The sequence below is a fragment of the Aspergillus steynii genome, assembly GCF_002849105.1.
Source record: "Aspergillus steynii IBT 23096 chromosome Unknown P170scaffold_8, whole genome shotgun sequence".
Taxonomy (NCBI): Eukaryota; Fungi; Ascomycota; class Eurotiomycetes; order Eurotiales; family Aspergillaceae; genus Aspergillus; species Aspergillus steynii.
Window position 1 is genome coordinate 508,136 of NW_020194405.1, and position 20,090 is coordinate 528,225.

At 51.3% G+C, this 20,090-nt stretch overlaps 6 protein-coding genes across 6 annotated transcripts; 2 read left to right on the forward strand and 4 right to left on the reverse strand.

Moving 5' to 3' along the window:
• Positions 1 to 63: 63 nt before the first annotated feature.
• On the reverse strand, positions 64 to 2,728 carry P170DRAFT_268874 (glycoside hydrolase family 55 protein). Its single transcript, XM_024843127.1, has 2 exons — positions 1,813 to 2,728; positions 64 to 1,739 (listed from the first exon to the last, which is right to left on the reverse strand). Exons 1-2 carry the CDS (start codon positions 2,497 to 2,499, stop codon positions 105 to 107), a joined length of 2,322 nt encoding a protein of 773 aa, XP_024700155.1. The 5' UTR covers positions 2,500 to 2,728; the 3' UTR covers positions 64 to 104.
• An 839-nt stretch (positions 2,729 to 3,567) lies between these two features.
• P170DRAFT_467528 (serine hydrolase domain-containing protein) lies at positions 3,568 to 5,025 on the reverse strand (the record flags this gene model as incomplete). The annotated part of the gene is made up of 2 exons (XM_024852484.1): positions 3,568 to 3,796; positions 3,903 to 5,025. 2 exons carry the CDS (start codon positions 5,023 to 5,025, stop codon positions 3,768 to 3,770), a joined length of 1,152 nt encoding a protein of 383 aa, XP_024700156.1. The 3' UTR covers positions 3,568 to 3,767.
• Positions 5,026 to 5,602: 577 nt separating this feature from the next.
• On the forward strand, positions 5,603 to 6,171 carry P170DRAFT_479399 (carbohydrate binding domain protein; the record flags this gene model as incomplete). Its single annotated transcript, XM_024853672.1, has 2 exons — positions 5,603 to 5,733; positions 5,814 to 6,171. The coding sequence occupies 2 exons, from the start codon at positions 5,603 to 5,605 to the stop codon at positions 6,169 to 6,171; spliced, it is 489 nt and encodes a 162-aa protein (XP_024700157.1).
• Positions 6,172 to 7,873: 1,702 nt separating this feature from the next.
• fhpA (flavohemoprotein) lies at positions 7,874 to 9,808 on the forward strand. The gene has a single exon (XM_024849984.1). The coding sequence runs from the start codon at positions 8,367 to 8,369 to the stop codon at positions 9,609 to 9,611; it is 1,245 nt and encodes a 414-aa protein (XP_024700158.1). The 5' UTR covers positions 7,874 to 8,366; the 3' UTR covers positions 9,612 to 9,808.
• P170DRAFT_501748 (protein kinase) lies at positions 9,742 to 11,680 on the reverse strand (the record flags this gene model as incomplete). Its single annotated transcript, XM_024854170.1, has 7 exons — positions 9,742 to 10,223; positions 10,285 to 10,447; positions 10,506 to 10,810; positions 10,869 to 11,197; positions 11,250 to 11,307; positions 11,419 to 11,483; positions 11,667 to 11,680. 7 exons carry the CDS (start codon positions 11,678 to 11,680, stop codon positions 10,045 to 10,047), a joined length of 1,113 nt encoding a protein of 370 aa, XP_024700159.1. The 3' UTR covers positions 9,742 to 10,044.
• Positions 11,681 to 12,308: 628 nt separating this feature from the next.
• Positions 12,309 to 15,722, reverse strand: P170DRAFT_458504 (uncharacterized protein; the record flags this gene model as incomplete). The annotated part of the gene is made up of 6 exons (XM_024851803.1): positions 15,610 to 15,722; positions 15,460 to 15,561; positions 15,119 to 15,403; positions 13,412 to 15,065; positions 12,462 to 13,357; positions 12,309 to 12,408 (listed from the first exon to the last, which is right to left on the reverse strand). Exons 1-6 carry the CDS (start codon positions 15,657 to 15,659, stop codon positions 12,309 to 12,311), a joined length of 3,087 nt encoding a protein of 1,028 aa, XP_024700160.1. The 5' UTR covers positions 15,660 to 15,722.
• Positions 15,723 to 20,090: the final 4,368 nt, after the last annotated feature.

A 20,090-nucleotide genomic window follows, 5' to 3' on the forward strand; every position in this document is an offset into this window, starting at 1 on the left:
CTCATGTCCACGACATATCTGAACTTGATTGATAAAATGCAAACAAGCAGATAAAAATAGCCACCAACCACCACTGCTTCCTGCACATCGCAAACAACAAAAATCTAGTTGCCTCCCTTTTCAAACTGCCGGTATGCCTGAATAATGGCTTCCCATCCGCCCGGGTGGTTCTCTTCCTTCGGATTGTCCTCCCCGTCCAGGACCATCACGTCCGTCTTCCGGGTGTTGATCGAGTACCAGACCAGATTCTCCGGGTCTCCTGTCACCCGCATCATGTTGGTCTGGCAGGCGCCGTCGCACTGGTCGCCGTAGCTGCCATCCCACTCGCCGTTGAAGAACGCCCACGCCGCCGAATTGTAGAGCAGAATGTCGGACCCGCCGTCAACGTTGGTCGCCAGCGCGCTGCGGCAGGCGCCATCTCCTTCGTCGCACCACGAGAAGTTCGGGTCGCCGTATTGTGAATCAGCGGTCCACGGCGCCGGAGCCAACTTGACGGCCCCGTTGCCCTGCATGTAGGGACTTTCGGTCTGCAGCAGGCCCGCGTAGACGTTCTTCGCGTGGTGGAAGTTGTAGTTGTAGAGCCAATGGTGCTCGGACCCGGTGCCTGTGAGCCAGGTGCCCTTGGTCGCTTCGACGAGGATGCCGCGACCAGTGGAGATGATGGTGGTGGGCCCGTCGTCGAGGTTGTGGTCCGCGGTCCAGCCCCAGAAGTTCTCGAGGTAGGCCGACGAGCTCTCGGTCAGGTGCAGGACCATGAAAGCCGCCATGCAGTTCGAGGTGTCCTGGTCGGTGCAGTCGTTCGAGACCGAGGTCTCCGCCGTGCCGCCGACAGTCACGATCGTGTTCCAGAGCCCAACGTCGCCAGGTTGACTGCCGGCGGCGTTGATCTCGAGGATCTTGGCTCCGGGGAGGATCTCGGCGACCGAAAAGCGCATGTTCTGGATCTCGATCACCCCGACGTCATCGGGCTGGCCGATCTGCACCACCGTCTTGGGCTTCTGGGCGTCTTTGAAAGCCTCGCCGGCGCCCGCAATGACTGCCCACGCTTCGCCCACGATGCGCGACCCCGTGGGAATCTTCAGTGTGTCTTTGACGATGTACACGCCGTACGGGAAATAGGTGATCTTGCAGTTGGCCGCGTTGTCAGCCAGAATGGCGTTCAGGGATTCGGTGTCATCCGTGGATCCGTCACCCTTGACGGTGTGGCCGTCGACGGACTTGACATTGACGATCTGGTCGGCCGCGTACTCGGCATAAGTAGGCTGCTTCTTGGTGAAGAACCTGCCGTTGTCCAGCAGCACGTCAGGGCGCGAGGTGCTAAAGCTGGTGCCGGTTTCGTACTGGCCGGGCGTGACGTTGCCCCAAACCCAGGTATCGACCTGCTTAGTGGCCTTCAGCTGCACCTTGCCGTTGTTGTCGACGGCGATGTCGTTGTCGTTGTCGTGCGAAAGGTTCTGGATTAAAAGCTGGCTGTTGCGTTTGCCTCCATCGTTGGATGAGTCGTAGAACTTCACCACCGTGCCGGAATTGATCGATGCCGAGTCCAGCAGCACCAAACTCCCCAGTCCATTACCGGTCATGTCGATGCCCACGCCGCAAGTGTCGAAGGTGGCGCCTTGCAGCAGTGCCGTGTGACCACCCGCCGCCTCAAACGCGGTAGTGCAGCCTTTGAAAGAGATGTTCTTGAAGTTGACTTGCTGGTTGGAGTTCCTGATACCGGTGGCTCCGCCGGTGATTTCCTATTCCAGTCAGCATCAATCTCTCCTCCAGTTTACTCGCCCACATCGCGACAGGACATCAAGACCAACATACCACATCCGTCACCGCAATCGTCGACCCAGACTTAATGTCAATGCCGGTATGTCCGCTCGAATTCTCCGGCATCTCAATCTTGACATTTGTCAACCCAGCGCCCTGCGCAACACCCCACTGCAGCGCCGTAACCTCGACATCCCCAGCCAACGCCGTCATATCCAACTTAACATTCCGCATCAGCGTCATGAAACTCGTCTCGGGGTTCCCATTCCCCTCATCATACCCCTTCACCAGCACCTGCCCCTCAAACCCCTCCTTCGCCTTCAACACCGGCACATCCAACGGATCACCCGTAATGACCGTCCCGACGCGCAGCTCCAGCGTACTCCCCAGAGTATACGTCCCCCCGGGGAGATACACCTCGGCCGGGTACCGCGTGACGCCGCTACTCTGGCGGCTGCCGTCGCTGCCGTTATCGTTGATCGCGCGCTGCAGGCTGGCCGTCTGGTCGCCGGACCCGTCGCCGCTGGCGTTGTAGTCTGTCTGCACGTTGCGCCAGACGGGGTAGTTCGCGTTGTCGACGTTGGGGGCGTACCCGCGTGCGTTGCCCTTGTGGTCTTGCTCGGCGAGCCAGTAGCTCGATGGGCTGCTATTCGTGGGGCCGGAGCAGGTGCCGCTGGCTGCGTTGGAGATTCTGCGTTTGCTGTTAGGAACTGGTGTCTGGATGTGGGGAAATCTGCACATACAGAGTCTTCGAAGCCCCTGCTGCGGAAGATGAAGGAATGGCAGCAGCAGAGGCCGAGGCCAGGACGGCGGCGAGGGCCGTTAAGGAGAGGAACTCGCGCATCTGAGTAGCGATAAATAAATGAAAGACTGTTGGGTTGTAATGAACGAATGAAGGTAAGAACGAAGGAATAAATCTACTCTCACATCATCCAGTACCCGAGGGCCCAACAACTATATAAGAATGCATCCGCAGCCCTGTGAACGGATCAAGACCGTCAAGCCTTCCCCTTCGCCCCCGAACACGAGCAGAAACAGAAACAAGACCATGTGGGCCGCAGGTCCCGGTTGAAGACCGTCATGAGGGTGAAGAACCCTGAGGGCGTTCGATAGGAGTTACCAGAAGGGGTAAAGTGACTGCCTGATTGGGGAAGTGGTGGTGCAGAAGGACAGGCAGGCAAAAAGACAATCTGGAAGGATCATCGTGTGCCAGTTTGATTGCGATGACTTTGGGGGTTTGGGGGCGATCTATGCAGGTGTATCTCTAATACATCAAGACAGTCTCGTTGACAGCCAATTCCTTCCAGAATACGGTAATACACATACCGGAAAGCACTCACTCCGATGCCCGGCCATTCTGATTGGTGGACATGTGCTGTCTCAGGCTCCAAGGCATCACTACCCCTGAACGTGCCTGTCGATCTCTCGGACTCTCTCCACTCCAGAGACGTCTTTCTTGAGAAGCCCTGGCTCATTCGCAGTCCCTTGCCGCTTTGGGGACGATGTCTGTTCGAGGAGGTGCCTTTACACGAAGCTTTCTTGTTCTATAAGCTCTTCTGTCTGTAGAAGATCGTCGTTCAATCCGAAGTCTATGCTCAGCTCAATGCTATTATTAGTGGGTTACATGGGTGATGAGGAGTTTCAGATTCTGCGAGAATGAAACCCGGAGTTCCGTGTAGTCAGATCCTGTTCTGTGGGATAATTGTTTACTGATCCAAATCTTATTTAGGTTTTGTCTCATCTGGTTTATGGTTGAGTTTATAACCTTATCTTTCTGAAAGTTTGACAAGTTGACCATTGTCTCTATTTGGACATATCCTTTTTCTTGCAAGTGGTAACAAGAAAGATCATTCAGACCATTGGATGTCAGAGGCTATTTCCTTTTCAGACAGCTCGGGATATAGACCTAGTATCAATGACGAACGCATAATTCCAGTCGTGGAAGAACAAAGCTGTCCATGTCTCATCAATCTCCGACCAAGAGACCCTTGATTCCCAGGCTCATCATGCTATTCCAGAATGGCATTTCCATTGATACCTGCATCATTCCCACAGAATGGTCATCTGATCGCAAAACAAACTTTTATAGGCCAACATTGTAGAGTATCCCTCCTACTTCATCTCATCCACAATTTTATACATACACTCGACATACTCCCCCGCCGGCCCCTGCATCTGCATCTTATTCGGCGTATAAGCAACAGTCATCCGTCGATCCAGATCCATCACACCAATCGACCCGCCCGCGCCCGCCCACCAACACACTCGCCCAGTCGCAGGAAGGTAAGGCGGCCACAGATTGGGCGCCGTAAGCGCAAACCCCATACCGAAGCGGAACGGAAATCCCAACGCCAGATCAGGACCCATTGACTGCTCCTGGAAGATCAGATCTATCGTTTCGGGCTTCAAGAAGGGTTTGCCGTCCACATCGCCGCCATTGGAGATCGTCGAGAGAATCCGCGCCACGGAGCGCGCGTTCCCATGCCCATTGCAAGACCCCAGCTCGGAGTTCCGCCACTCGGGCGTGTTGGCTATCTCGAATGGGAACATGGGGTTGTAGAGGCATTTGTATGCGATGGAGGTGGTGTCCAAGTCGGTGGGCGCGGGTTGTGTGTATCCGATCATGTCTGCGATTCGGGGCCAGTCAGACTGTTTGGCTCCGATTTGGAAGTCAGCGCCGAGTGGCGATGCGATTTCCTTCGCGATGAACTCCGTCAGGGTCATTGAGGTTACTTGACGGACTACATTGCCCAGCAGGAAGCCCTGCGTTAGGGAATGGTAACCCGAGGCTGTACCGGGTGTCCATGCGGGAGCCTGCGCTGCTAGCTTTGCCGCGGCGCTCTCGAAATCATACAGATCCGATAGCTCCATATGCTCGTCCCAGCCGGAGAGCCCTGAGGTATGCGACATGAGATGGCGCACTTCGATATCTCGTTTGCCGTTGTGTGCGAACTCGGGCCAGTATTTGGAGACTTTCTCGTGTGGATCAAGCAGGGCTCGATCGATCAGTACTAGCATGGCTAGATTGACGATGTTTTTGGTAGTCGAGAAGACGTTGACGATCGTGTCTGCTTCCCATGGCTGTGATCGAGCTGCGTCGCGATATCCTCCCCAGATATCAACCACGTTTTTACCGTTAATGTTGACTGTGATTGAGGCTCCGACTTCCGATTCATTGGCGATGTTCTTCTGCAGCAAATCATGTAGATCGTTGAATTCCGGGTCCCATTCCCCTTTTACGTCTGTGGGATTATTATTATGGTCCATACTGTTTCGCTGTATTCGTAGTTGGGACAGAATAATGACGTCAGAGGGTAGTGATGTGTAAGTTGTGAAGACGTAAATCAAATGGAGTTTGTTTGAAGCATATAACCACTCTGGTCCACTTCCCCGTCTTTATGTTCCCGAAGCATGTCATGCCCCGCGCGCCGAGATTTCTGGGCCGCAGGATGAGTCGACAGACTTTGGGGATCCGCGGACCAGCTTGACTCAATCGGATCAAATACGAGGGAACCAATGCGGCTGGGCGATGTAAGCCCTAAAATCCTTCACGACCCCTTGTGTCACCCTTGTTCAGCCATCCGCAGCTTCCAGTCCTGACAATCGCTATAATTAATCTTAGACATAAGCTAGCAGTGACAAGCTTATTGGCGTAGTGTCAGGTATGATTAGTTTTTCACCACGTAGGAAATTTAGATGGCATGCCTGAGTGGCTGGTTGTCTATAAAAGGGATGCTGTTGACCGGTGTTGGACTTCCTGTTATCTCCTTTTCTTCAACCCAAAGCCAGGAACGATTAGTCGATAATCTCCCTTGAATAAAATCGCAGCAACCATCACTCCACAATGGCTCTGTCTTGCAACGTGCTGGCAAACCCGTCCTTCGAGACCGGCACCCTCTCACCCTGGGTCGCGAGCGCAGTCGACGTCGCCCAAATCAGCACCGGAACTCCGGTCCTCGATGGCGACTACTACCTGTAAGCCTTGACTCTTCCCATTCCCAGCCCCGCCCCTTCAAACACAAGCAGCATTCTGACCCGTCTCCTCTTTAAAACAGGAACCTCGAAACCGCCGTCGGCAACCGCGGCAACTCCATCTCCCAGTCCATCAAAGACCTCACAATCGGCGCCAACTACACCTTCAGCGTCAAGGCGCGATCTCCCAACTACGGCGCCAACTACTGCGGCGTTTTCGCCTACCACGGCTCGAACTCCACGGCGGGGTCGATTGCGTCCGAGCAATTGTTCGACCAGGAAGAATGGGTCGAGGTGAGGGGGAGCTATCGGCCCACTACCTCGAGGGATATTCTTCATGTGGGTGCGTACTGCACCTTCTCGGGCTCTTCGTACACGGGGCATATTCTTTTTGATGATCTCTTCTTGGGGAAGCAGGAGTGTGAGGTTCAGTTGGATTAGATGAACGGAGGATCCTTTCTTTGCGCTTTTTAGCGTGCTTGTGGACGCTTGTTCTGTTTGGATAGATTGTGTTAGTTTATGCGCTTTGGTCTGCGTTATAGATATCATCAATTCGAAGACATTCTCATCAGACCACAACACCTCTCCATTCTATCAGCAGTCAGCGATCTGGTCCTGTCCGTATTGATCCCTCAGGCCAGCGGAATGGGAAGCTGTATCAGCTGACGGTGTCATGTGCAGCCGGCGGAGTATAAACCCCCCCCTCTTTTCGATTCTTTCCCTCGTTCCATCTCTCTCATCAACACCACCGTCTCGCGCGGTGTCATCGACACCATCGAACGAAATTATTAACCAGCGATAGTCCTTTAGCCAATAGACTGTTGACCGTTCGATGTAACATCTTTTGTCTTCTCGCGATGTGATGGATTCTTGATGAAAAACGCCATAGCGGTGACCGGCGTGATGCGTGATGTGACGATCCACTTGCGGGAAAGGGACATGGCTCGCCATCTCTTCATTGCGGTCTGCGGAGTTAATGTAGCCCAATTGCCTCAATCGATGTGCTAGGTGCATGATCCGTTAATTCCGATCTCCGCGCGTAAGCCAGATTGACATATTTGATATCACCAATAGCAAATCGCACTCTGGAGGTCCAGGGCGGCATGTCTCGCGATTTTCCTCGTTCCCAGTAGTACTTTTGCCCCCTTTCGACCTCTCCGCTGATGCTGACATTTTTTCTTCGCTCATATTGTGTTTATCGTCGCTTTCTTGCAAAGACGACAAACCCACTCAGATGATCTTCCCGGATTGCAGTTGGAATATGGAGGAGGCATTTTGCGTTTGAAAACCGATTCTTTGCTTCCCACTCATTGTGCGAGTATCGAGGCCCTTTCGAGTACAGTGTACCGGTAGTGTCACGTTTGGCCAGACTGCTGTTGCTCACGGACCGCTTGAAAGCCGCTACCCTGTCACCGTGCTAGCTGATAGTTGCCGTCACATCATGGCCAGAACAGCGCTCGACACAATTAATCCGGGGCGACATGAACACGTCACAGATTTTGATGTTTTTCGCCGCCTGCAGATTTCTCGCATTAGCAGATGACTGGCGTCTCACCAGTCTGGTAGCTTCATGATTTCAAATTGTAGACTTTAGCATTCCAGGGCGCTATCAAGTTGAACGGACCATTTTCTCTTTTCAGTTTTCTTAACCGAAACGTTGCGCTTCGTCCCGACAATGTTAAGTTTAAGTTATATACTTTCATGTTCTGGCGGTTTCGTGGCTTTCGCATTCATGGAACCCGGAGGACGCAATCCAATCAGCCAAGAGTTGATAGTTCAGATGTAAAGCATCGAGCCAATAAAGACACACAGCGTATCTGAGACGTGGCAGCCAATATAGCGTTTGAGGTTGTTGATCCCTCATTCCGGATGAAGTGTTCGTGCTTGGAATGCAGATGGCACTGATTATGTACGGGCCTTATGCACGGATGAGGTCATCGTTTGCTGACTGGTTGGGCCAATCCGATGTGAGGAAAATGGAATGATCCAGGCCGTAATCATCTGCGAATAATTTATTAGCGGTTCGTCACGATAATAATTCTTTCTGACTCACTCTCCAAACTGGCAGGCGGTGATTGCAAATGCTGCTCCATGATTGGATAAAGGCAGATGGGCCCATCAACGTCTTCTGATTTTTCCAGAACGCTTTTTGAGGTATTTCTTAGTCAAGCCCTCCTATTCCTTCCGATCGGCGTTTGGTGGGCTGATTGCTTGGCTGGTCTCGTTCGACTCCGGAGTAGACGATCGTAGTGGCTGCTGTACTGTACGTACTCTGCATCTGCACAGTGACATGTCCATTCTTGTTGACGACACCCTCCAAACTGAGGGGTCGGTTTCCAGTCGGTCTCCTGTCCCTGTCCGTCCCCGACTGGTCTTTATACCTTTTTAGCGGGAGGGCAGAGTTTTAACGTAACTCAGAAATGGCCACATGAAATCATCCCGCAATACCCGCTTATCGTGCCAGCGGTTACACGCAAAGCATGAGCTCCGCGGAGATGAAGTCGCATCGGGATTTCCACGGTGATTGAGGCACCGTATAAATATGCGCTCCGTCTCTCTTCTCCGCTCGTCTTCTGCTGTTCCTCATCCTGTCACATCATCCTAATCACTCTGAAGATCCAACCCTGCCTGTCTCCATGTCTTTGACTCCCGAACAGGTCCAGACCATCAAGGCCACTGTGCCGGTCCTCCAGGTCCATGGCAAGGCCATCACCACTCTGTTCTACAAGAACATGCTCGATGCCCATCCCGAGCTGAACACCGTCTTCAACACCGCCAACCAAGTCAACGGCCACCAGCCGCGCGCTCTCGCCGGCGCCCTGTTCGCCTATGCCTCTCACATCGACGACCTGGGCGCTCTCACGCCCGCCGTCGAGCTGATGTGCCACAAGCACGCCTCCCTCTACATCAAGCCCGAGCAGTACGAGATCGTCGGCAAGTACCTCCTCGAAGCCATGGGCGAGGTGCTCGGCGACGCCCTCACCCCGGCCATCCACGCCGCCTGGGCCGCCGCCTACTGGCAACTCGCCAACCTCATGATCGGCCGCGAAGCCCAGCTCTACCAGGAAGCCAACGGCTGGACGGATTTCCGCGAGTTCCGCATCGCCCAGAAGATCCCCGAGTCTTCGGAAATCACCTCCTTCCACCTCGTCCCGGTCGACGGCAAGCCCCTGCCCTCCTTCCGCCCCGGCCAGTACATCTCCATCCAGGTCTTCGTGCCGGAGCTCAAGTACCCGCAAGCCCGCCAGTACTCGCTCTCCGACAAGCCCGAACCCGACCACTACCGGATCAGCGTCAAGCGGGAATCCGGGCTCAATCCCCGCCAGCCCAACGCTGCGGCGCACCCGGGGTACGTGTCGAACATCCTGCACGACCAGATCAAGGAAGGCGACGTCGTGAAGGTCTCGCACCCCTTCGGCGACTTCTTCCTGCAGGACGAGGAGACCTCAAACCCCATCGTCCTCATCGCCGCCGGTGTCGGTCTCACCCCTCTCACCTCCATCCTCAACACCCTGACTGCGAAGTCCGCCCAGCGCAAGATCCACTTCGTGCACGGCGCGCGCTCCTCCGCCGCACGACCCTTCCGTCCGCACATCCAATCTCTAGCCGAGAAGTTCCCCAACCTGCACGCGACGTTCTTCACGGGCCACCCAACAGAGGCCGACAAGCAGGGGTCGGACTTCGACCACGCCGGCCGCGTGGACCTGAGCAAGCTAGACGACGAGAAGGATCTGTTCCTGGACGACCAGAGCACCGAGTACTACGTTTGCGGACCCGAGGGGTTCATGGGCGCCATGAAGGCCGGGCTGGTGGGCAAGGGCGTGAGTGGCGATCGCATTAAGATGGAGCTGTTTGGAACGGGAGGCGTTCCTTCTGCTTAGATTTGCATAGCGTTGCATTGGCTTAAGCGATATGTGGGTTGGTGTAATTTTTCATAGATCTCCCCTCTTATACATTACGAGTTATGCTTTTGTTTAGATCATTGTGTTAATATATGGTCTTAATTAAGAATTCTGATTATCATGCATTTATAAGACCGTTGAATTAATAATGGATTTAGCGTGGATTTAACCTGAACTGCAGAATAGTCCCCAAATCGGCCTAGTCGAATCTGTTTTATCCAAGGCGAGACTCATCCCCTCTGAGATCGTCTCTATACTCTTCTTCGAGCCCATCGTTCCCTGATGTGACTCGTCCTGTGGCGATAAAACACATTAGATAAAATCCACCGAAAATTCCCCTCTCAATCTCTCCGCCCATTGGCCAAACAAAAAAGAATTAGAAAAAATAAAAAAAAAAAAACAGAAACCCACCCTAACCTGATCTCAACCAAGGATCTGCCAGTAATTCTTTCGCGGACGTCCGATTACCCGGTTGCCACTGAAGCATCTTCCGCATGAAGCAGAGAAATAAACTCTGCTGTGTACCTCGCAAACTAGCCTCCAGCGTCTCCAGAGATACAGAAAGGACTTCTGCGATCCCTATCCAATTGCCTGATCTACCATCAGCTGTGCCTTGAGTATAAAAAGAAGATAGGGAAGTATATAAGCATACCGTCACTATCGAAGAACTTCATCGCATACTCGCTATCTCGAAGCATTTCTTTGGGCGGCGCGCCCATTATCGCCACCATCCCGGCGAGATGGTGGCTGTCTGAGACATTCCTGTTTGAATCGCGGACACGGAAGAGATGTTTCTTCTCGAAAAGACCCCAGGCCTATGGACATCGTTAGCTTTGGCAGAACGAGACCTCGTATGAGAGATAGGATACATACAAGAACCGCTACGTTCCAAATATCAATCTTCTCATTCCACGGCATCCGCAACATAACCTCCGGAGCCCGGTAAACCAAAGGTTGAACATCCTCCCACTTCCCCAGGCTCGAACTCAAGCGAGCCTCGCCGAAGTCAGATAGAATAGGACGGTCATGCACCTTTGGAATGCCTAGGTCTCGGGACGAATAGATCACCCGGTCGCCAATTATTTTGCGTCGGCTGGGACTAGATCTCTCTGCCTGCTCGAAGTCGACGAGAACAGACTCATCCTCGACACTCAGCATGATATTGTTTTCTTGGATATCTGATTCCGTCAATGGAAAATCCAGGCTGTGCATGGTTTCACATTTAGAATATCATACCAGCATGCACAACCCCAGCTTCTGTATGCAGAAAGTCGAGAGCAAGAAGTATATGGATCAACACCGGCTTGAGCAACTCCTCCGGAAGCACCTTCCCCACGGCCCGATTGCGTAGCTCGCAGAGACTCATCACTAGCGGAGGATGCTCCAGACACTGGTAGGAGTAGGCATTCGCAGAACTAATGTGAAAGTCATCGACGGCGCGTCGCACAAGCAAAGAGCCTGTATGGCTTGATTTGATAGCCCGAAGATACTCGTATATTTCTTTCTCCCGTCTTCCGTGGCTAGACCCTTGTTCGTATGTTTTTAATGTAACGTAGACATGGCGTCTACTGCTTTTCAGTCCTCAGTTTCAATATCACCCGTCTGGAACTAACTGACTGCAAATCTCTACACAGCCACGCTGTAGAATGGCCTCCGTAGCCAAGTTTTCCAAGCACTTAGTATCTGGAGCGAAATACTTCACCAATCTTCACGGGGTAAAATTGCTCGGGCGAGTATCCTCGCAGCGTTTCCTCCTCTAGTTTATCGTTTAGGTCGAGACGAACACCTGTGTGCCAGAATTTCCTAGCTGGGGAAAGCGCTCGTCTGAAGATAGACTGTTTCAGTCGATGTCTGAGGCATTGCATCGTTGTTGAACTACTGGGTACTGCGTACTGCACAGGATTGGGGGTAAACAAAGGGAGGATAGTGGGTCACTTGGACGACGGGCGCTGGGCAGCAAATGGTTTCCGGCGAAATGTGGGGACTCGACCTACGGGTATTATTGACCACGGCAAAATTGACAGAATATGATACACCAGACAGGCCATATACCAAACGTGTTTTAATTTTATCCTTCTAGATGATTCTAGAACTGCTCTAGGCTAAAAATATCAGGAAGCTTTTTTTGGTCCCTGTAGCGGGATAAAACTTACTCCGGAGTCAATCTAAGCTCAACATAAGGAATACATTCGGCGGAATCTCGGAGCAAATCGACGTGAATTTTCTGGTGGCCAATTTTCGAAAATTGAGCACTAATCCAAAAAGGGTCAACCTTCCTGGTAGGACAATTTTTGACATTGATTCTCATTTCTCATCGGCCCTGGGAATGTTAGGACTTGTTTTGGGACTATGGTGGAACTTGATGGTGAAACAGCAAGCTGTATGTCAGATTGCATATGTAGCGTGGATCTCTGGCGGGGATCTATATATCCGATGAAATGCTTGCTGCAGTGGATGGGTATATTTGCAACAAAATTATTTGAGAACAGGCGTGTCAAGAGAGGGGCTTATATATATGTTTTCAAATTATGATGCTCACAGAACCCCCAAGACAACTCTATTTCGATGAAATAAAACACAATACTGAATCGATGTCAGTCCTTCGGTCTAAGATAGGCACTAATAGGATTGGCATTATTATTTCTATATTAATGATATCTAAATCATCTATACATCTCAACTAGTAGCCGACATCAACCGTGTCGACTCAGCATACTCCAAGCTACGTCGAACATGGAAGTCAAAACTGAGCTCCCCCACAAGACCCTTGACATCACTACCACACATTAGCACGATTCTCTCACCACAGACACCACCCGATAAACTTACCTCAACAGATCCCTCAAGCTAAAACTCACCACCGACCTCAGCACCTCCAGCGCCACAAACGCCGAGAACGCCGGATCATCCACATGGCGAATACTCAGCAGCTCGCCATCAATCTTCTGCAACTCCCTCGCCAACGGAAACGACTCCCCAGTCGACAAATACGGCGGCAACGGCTGCGCATTCGTCAACGCCGCCGACAAATGACACAGCAACGACGTCGTGGCATGCGATTTGAAATCCGCCGACTGCAGCGCGATCCCCGCCAGTCTGGAGACCCACGTATTCTGGGCCTCAGCGCCCCCACGCGTCTGCAGCGACAGGGCGTCCAGATCCTGCGTCGTCTGCGCCATCAGCGCCATGCTCGTCAACATGCGCTGGATCTCGCAGATAATGCTATCGTATACGCGCTTCGGGAACTTGCCTCCGATCGCCGGCTCAAAGGTGCTGAAGTGGCTGTGCATGCGGAGCTGGTTCAGCAGCATCATTTCCTCCTTGAAGACCTTGTGGCGGGCCGTTTCAAGCTTGGAAGATGAGGAGCGGGCATCGTCTACGTGGCCGAGTTCGCCGCTCAGCCAGAGCTCGACGGTGGTGTGCATGCAGCTGTAGAACTGGGCGAGGACGAAGAGCCCGCGGCCCAGGGCGTGGCGGAGCGTCGATTTGGCGGTGATCGGGTAGGGAAAGATCACCCAGAAGAAGGAGATGGCGCAGCCGGCGGCTACTGCGGCGAGTTTGTAGGGCCCGAACAGGTAGATGGGGTAGTAGGGTTGGCCGTTGGAGGTGGCTGTTTCGAGGCCGAGTTTGCGGACTTGTAGCTCGTAGCCGACGATGACGTTGAGTGTCACGATGGAGATCACAGCGGCGCCGAAATATTGCGGGACTTTGATGTAGAAGTAGTACTTGTTTGGATGGTCAGTATTGGAGTGTGAGTGGTAGTGTGGGGGTTGCCATACCTCGAAGACGTTGGCAAGGTACAGGAACACAATGACCCCTGCTGTCTTTTGGTCCACGATGTACCAGACGATTAAACTGAGGACTAGCGAGATAACGGTAGCTGCGATCCTGGCCATGAAGCCGAACATGGTCTGTCCGCTTGTCGGGTTCATCCCGATGACGATCACGATCATCGCCCATATGCATCTCTGGTGAATAAAGAAGTCCTGTGTCTGGTGCAGAAAGGCCAGGATTCCAACGCTGAACGACGCAGCGGCTACACGGAACCCGAACAAGCTTTGCTCGGACCTAATGACATGCGAGATGACACGGAGAAAGTTGCTGCCTTTTTCGAAAATATTCGCCGGAGGCAGATGCTCGGGGTCGGGGAATTGGCCTGGCTGGGTGTCGTGGACCGACGAGGGATCAACATGTGATGACGTTCTGCGATCTGGAAGGCTTTCGGATTCCCTTTTCTCGGAGTTCAAGGATAGCCATCCTCGTATCGAGTTTTGTTTGGGAAAGATGGCCCTGTTCCGCTTCATGGTTCCGTCGGCGATTTTTGTATCTGCGAACTTGATCAGGTCCAGCGTTGCCTTGAGAAGAGCGTCCTGTAAATGACCCATGTAGAGAATCAGGAAGAATTCCTGCCGCACATCGGAGTCTGCAGCAAGCGTGCGTGGGTCGTCCGAGGTATAATCTGTTACCTTTTCAGAGACCGAGAATGCCTCGAGAGAGGCAAGAGCTCGCGGAAGATGTTTGCGAGATGCGTAGTATTGCCGGAGCTCATGTTCAAACCGAGATGTGAAACCAGGTTCCAGCGGACTCAGCACGTTGCCTCTAGACTCCTCGTCCCCCCGAGCCTTGAAATTTCTTTCGAGCTGCTTTCGTTTCGTCAACTCGAACGATAGAAGAACATACTGCAGACCAGGCGTCGTCAAATTCGAAGACTCAACGAGACGGTCATGCAGTGTCTGCACGACTCTTTGTATCTCCGAATGCTTCAAAGCTTCCTCGTCAGCATCATCATCATCGGGGGTATCTCTTGAGTTCTCCCTCGTGCCTTCATTCTTGACGACCATTTCCAAAATCTCCGGCAACATCGCCATCCCAGAAAGAGGCAGCAGTATGCTCCGCATCAACCCTCCAATCTTATTTAAATCCTCCGCCGACAACTTCCCCCAAGCAAACTCATCCTTCGAGTAAAACAGATCCGACTGCAGTTTTCCATGCAGGCCGTTCAACTTCGTGATCGCCGCCGACAGGCGTTTCTGCTTCCCCTCCAATCCTGAGTCTCTAGGGCTCTCAGTCTCGCGCATACTCCGCGCCGTTCTTGTCCGACTCAACAACCCCCTTCCACCAGTCCACACATCCGAGCTCCCAGCTACAAAGTCGATCTGGGACTTCAGCACGGCATCAATTTGCGCCACATAAGTCCTGACATCATGGAAGACATCGCCACGACTAGTAATCGGCATAATTAAGAGCGATACTCCAGTAGCGATAGCGAACCCAATCATGAAGCCTTTGAGCAGGCGTGATATAAAGGTCAACCCTTCGGACAGAGTAACGAAGGTACCGGCGCGAGTTATAGTCACGGAACAGAAGATCGAAAACGCAACCATTGGATCTTGAAGTTCCATGGGCCGCAAGGCGCGGAGGGTATTAGCTGCCCTGCATTCTCCGTCAGCATGGGATTTATACATCCGGACGCGGTGCGACGGTACCAAATCATGAAGATGAGCCAGATGGCGGACACGGCGCAGGCATCGCTGCTGAAGCCGTTACGGACGGCCTCGCTGGCGTCTGCGGGCGTGTTGTGTTTCCTCGCTTCGACGGCGCAATACACGGCCAGGCAGCAGAGAGATGCTGATACGCAGGTAGATAGGAGGTCGAAGAGCATGATCTTCATGAACTTCGCGCGCGGCATTAATGCCTGAGACAAGACGGATATTAAGGCTGATAAGTAGCCTATTGTCAGAGTTATATCTGCGATTGCATCGCTCTGATGGCTATTTGATGTTAGATTGGCGTTCTGAATTCGATTCTGGGGAGCAGAGAAACTCACATGGCGATCACAACCGTCGGTGGCAATGCGCCTTTCAGCATTAGCAGAAAGGCCCGCGAGTCCAGCTCGAGGCGCGCTCTCCACGTTAATGGATTAAGTAAACTGCACACCTCAGTTAACAGATTCTATGCCAATGTTGTGATGACATACCTCCGCAAATTAGACGGGGCCAATCGCCCAAAGCTCCCCGGAGGAGCCATCACTTATATGAGACTATGAAGCCACAGACAAGATCGTGTCGCTGAAAATCAATCAGTTACATTGAGATAGAAGCAAATTGCAGATTTTAGAGGTCAAAGATTTGCGATTTAGTGCCATGCAGGTTAGTCGATTCCGAGAGTTCGGCATCGACGACGGCTGCATGCGGATCGGGTTCCCGTGCCTGAGATCATGACGCGTGCCGAGCCAAATGCCGGCTGAGGATTTTCGAGGCAACATTGAACTAACTGGGTGTCTTTACCAAAAGGGCATTTTGATAAAATAAATTTAAGAAAAGTCTCTAGTATAATTGGTCTTTCACGGTCTTCAAATCGCACCTGTTTTCTAAAAATCAACGATCTATTCTCTCGGATGTCACTTTCGCTGGTGGATCTAAGAACCCGTTGATCGAGCGCTATAGTGCACCACAAAATAACGTTTGAAATTCTCTTTGTATATAGTTATATTTTATTTCTGACTATAATTTCTTTCTCCTCTCTCCACCTTTTTTTCTCTCTCATAGCCTACAGCAAGACCTCCAAGCGAAGTTGACTTTACAACTTGTAATATATATAATCCAGAGAGTCAATTTTGGCAATATCCAAAGCTCAGAAACTTGGATTGAGACATATTATTGTTCTCGACAATGTTCAAATCGTTTTATCGGAGAGCTACTTTTGAGGGGCTTGTGCTCTGAAAAAAGGCTTCTATTTTCCAGTGAGATGTGCCCGTTCAGCTTGTCTATCTTATAAGGCAGCCAGCAGATGTAATACTATCATGCGAACAGGCAACGATTTAATAGCCTTACTTTGTACTAAGTACGGACAAGGTATAGAACATTCTAGAGCCTATCCCACAGCTTCTCGCTGCAGCTTATGGCGGTGTTTCTTCCACCCGACTAAGAGCCAACTGATTAGTCCACGAACAGCTTCACCTTGCATACCGCAGCATGTCTGAGAAGGATTCAACTCCTTTTCTCTATGACTACGTGTCACTCTATAGGGAAAACGTAGAACAAGGGTTTGCAGCATATGCTCAGACACGTAATGCAGTTCTAAGCGATCGACGCCATTGACAGATGCACTATCATCCGGTTTGGACTGGCCACTTGATATTCATGGTAGGGAGAATGCGGTACCAAAATAAATTGGGATGAGCTAACATGCCAGAATATTTCATGTTTTTGGCGTTGCCAATAAAACTTAGTATACCTGGAGGTGTAGAGCAGCTGAGTTTGCCGAGACTTGATTTGAAATATATTCATCAGGGGACATTGAATATTCAAATCACTTATGAGACTACCCCAGTTGCTTTTTCTGTGAGCGCACTCAGTCGATCAATATGTTCTCTGGTCTTTTGGCAGCCCGATCACATGGATCCATTAAACTTTTATATACCAAGAGAATCCTCCGTATGGTTCCTTACGAGTGCGATCCGCGAAGCGGTAAGGCTGGATTAATGCAAGGGGCGATTACAAATTTCTCGTGCCGCGGGATAAATTATTAAAAACTATTACTCCTCTGCATCTGCTGGTCTTGTCGATTTCTCTGAACCTAATCGTCCCGATTTACGAAGAGCAAAGTTATGTCTTCCAGGATCTGCCGGGTGAAGTCTTTCCCGCCTCTTCCGCAAGGGTTGACAATTACAAGACAGACACAAGCTAGATATCAACGTAACATCTAAGAACTCATAAATTTCCTAGATCGATTCTATCTTTCACATTCATAAGATATCTTACCGCTCATATCGTTCCTAGAGAAAACAGTATCTCATCCCAGTCCAACCACCGATGCTCCGATTCCCTCCGGATTGCCTGACGACATTCAGCCTGCATGATAAATTAAAGACGTCAATAATTCACAGCTGACAACACAGTGTCCGAGTACACGGTCTAGACATGGCAAGATGTGTCGTGTAACCGGATCCAGTCTAGGGAGACGATCACGGGACGGTCAAGATGTGTGACCTCATTATGAGTAAGGGTCTGTTCCCCTATGAGGAGCAGACCGCAGCCATGACTCTTGCGGAGTCAAATCAGGAAACCACCACCGAATGCAGTTAGACCCAAGAAACCCGACAAAGGCGGTTTAGTGGCCTAAAATAATTCTGACACGAATGGCCACTAGTGCGATGGAGACACGGGCAATCCGATCCTAGACTACAAAATTCGGCGACTGCAAAATTGCGATCCGATACAAAGAACCCACCTGGCTGGCTGCATTTGCCGGTGTAACCCGCCTTTCGGCTGGTGCCTAGTGACCTGTACTCTGTGCTTCCTGCGTACTGTCTGCCTGCGAGATGACCGCCCGGAATGCGTGGTTGACTGCCTGCTGGTAGGGCAGAGCCGGAACGCCATGGAGGGTGACTACTGACTACTGACTCAGCAACGCCGGGCATAACGTATTCCACAAGCGAGTCGGCACCACAAGCGAGCCGGCACCCCCGCTCCAATTTCTGCCCGCGGACCAAATACTAGAGGCTTTATCAACGAAATAATTGCATTTCTATATAAAAACTAATTAGGAACTCGATTGGGACATTGTAACCGTCTATGTCCTAGAATATGACAATTACTGCAGCGTGGTGGCGCTCGTACGCGTGGCTCAACTGCAGAAAGTGCAGGGTCTAGAGGAAGCGTATTTTGAGCTTCATCAACCTCATTCTCGCGCTGAAATCGCTCTAGGCCTTCTTGAATAGCTGATCCCTCTGTAATAGCTAGCTGCCTAGTAGAGCGTTTCTTTTTTTGAAGCTTCTTTTCATGAGAAGCGCGTAATTCACGGATTTCTTCGCGTGCAAGAATAAGCTCATTAAGGTGTAATTCATGACCTTTAATAAGCTTATTAAATCGCATCTCTAGCGAAGATGAAGGGCCCTGCGTACGCGCTTTAAGCAGCTTCTTTGCTGTAGATGCCTGCTTTTCAAGCTGCCTAGTTGTATAAGGCGTTTTTGGCGCTGTATTGGTAGATCGACTGCCTGGTGGTGTAGGGGTCTTTAGCTGAATATTCAGCTTACTGAGTACCCTATCTGGATTAAGTGGAACTAGACCAGCACCTGCGAAGCTATTCCGAATAGTATCTGCTTGAAAAGCGCTTTCACGAGCTTGTGGAAAGGCCTCTAAGAAATCAAACTTATCGATATGATTGATTCCCAAGCGTGCCTGTTTCTCAACTAAGCTGCCGTACGCCCGCTTTAGAGGCGAGAAGCAGCCAACATCTAGAGGCTGTAGTAGATGCGATGAATGTGCAGGCATGCAGATAGGAATAATATTATTCTCACTGCATATCTGGTCGAATTGAGGTGTAAGATGGCTGCCATGACCGTCAAGAACTAGAAGACGATATCTTCCAGTTATACGACTAGTAGTAGTCGGAATAAAGAGGTTTTTAAGCCAGCGAAGGCTTATCTCATCAGTAGTCCATCCATTAGGACTAACTTCAATCCTGCTATCGCGTGGGAGTTTGATATCTTGATACCAACCCTCTATATGGATCTTTCCTTTAAAGATCACACATGGAGGAAGTGCCCAACCGGTTGAGTTAATACACTCGATTGAAGTAACCCATTCTCGATTGCCAGGCTGTATAAGAGAGGCCTTTCCGTAGTAATTAGCTCTAGTAACTACTTGAGCAGTAGCTACTAAGCCCATAGCGAAGCCAGTCTCATCAAAATTGTAGATATCTTCCTGTACAATTCCATGTTGCATTATAATGATTTGTACGCGATCAAACCACTCTCTGATAATCTTGGGGTCTTCGCATTTAGCGCGCCGATAATCATAGCGTCGAGTATAGCGAGTTTTCAAGCGATCTTGTCGTTTAATGAAGTTGGAGACCCAGTTCACTCCGACTGATTGAACTGGGGTAGTATCGCGCGCAGCAAGAAGAATATTGGCCATTTCTCGTATATGGGACGGTCGGGGAGGCGCTCCACGTCGATCTAGCGATAGAATCCATTGTACAAGCGATTCCTCTTCATTTTGAGTCATTTTATGACCATTGGCACGTGTTTCTGAGCGATTTGTTTTTCCGCGTAGCCGATCTTGTAGAGTAGAACGAGGCACATTATAATGACGCGCAGCTTTAGCAATTTGGGTAATTTGTTTATTTTCTATAGCAGAGATTGCTAATAGAATCCTCCCCTCCTGCTCGGCTGAATTTCCTGACTTTTGACGCGCTTTTGGAGGCATGGTTAGTGGTTGAATTGAGTAAGGTTTTTGATCGCGGTCAAAACGCGTTGGGGTGCCGGCTCGCTTGTGGTGCCGACTCGCTTGTGGAATACGTTAACAAGAATTTGGCCTCGGATTATCGGACTGTCGCTCCCGAGATGGAGACACCACAGCCCCTGGCATGGAGTCGGCCAATGGGCGGCAGGATCGGCGTCCCAGAGGTGAGGCGTCATTGGCCCACCTTGGGGCCTTATTTTTAGAGGTCAAG

Coding starts and splice junctions, on each gene's coding strand:
- P170DRAFT_268874 (XM_024843127.1), bottom strand. CDS start 2,499: ATGTGCAGATTTCCCCACATCCAGACACCAGTTCCTAACAGCAAACGC. Junction 1,740..1,812: donor CGATTGCGGTGACGGATGTG/GTATGTTGGTCT, acceptor TGACTGGAATAG/GAAATCACCGGCGGAGCCAC.
- fhpA (XM_024849984.1), top strand. CDS start 8,367: ATGTCTTTGACTCCCGAACAGGTCCAGACCATCAAGGCCACTGTGCCG.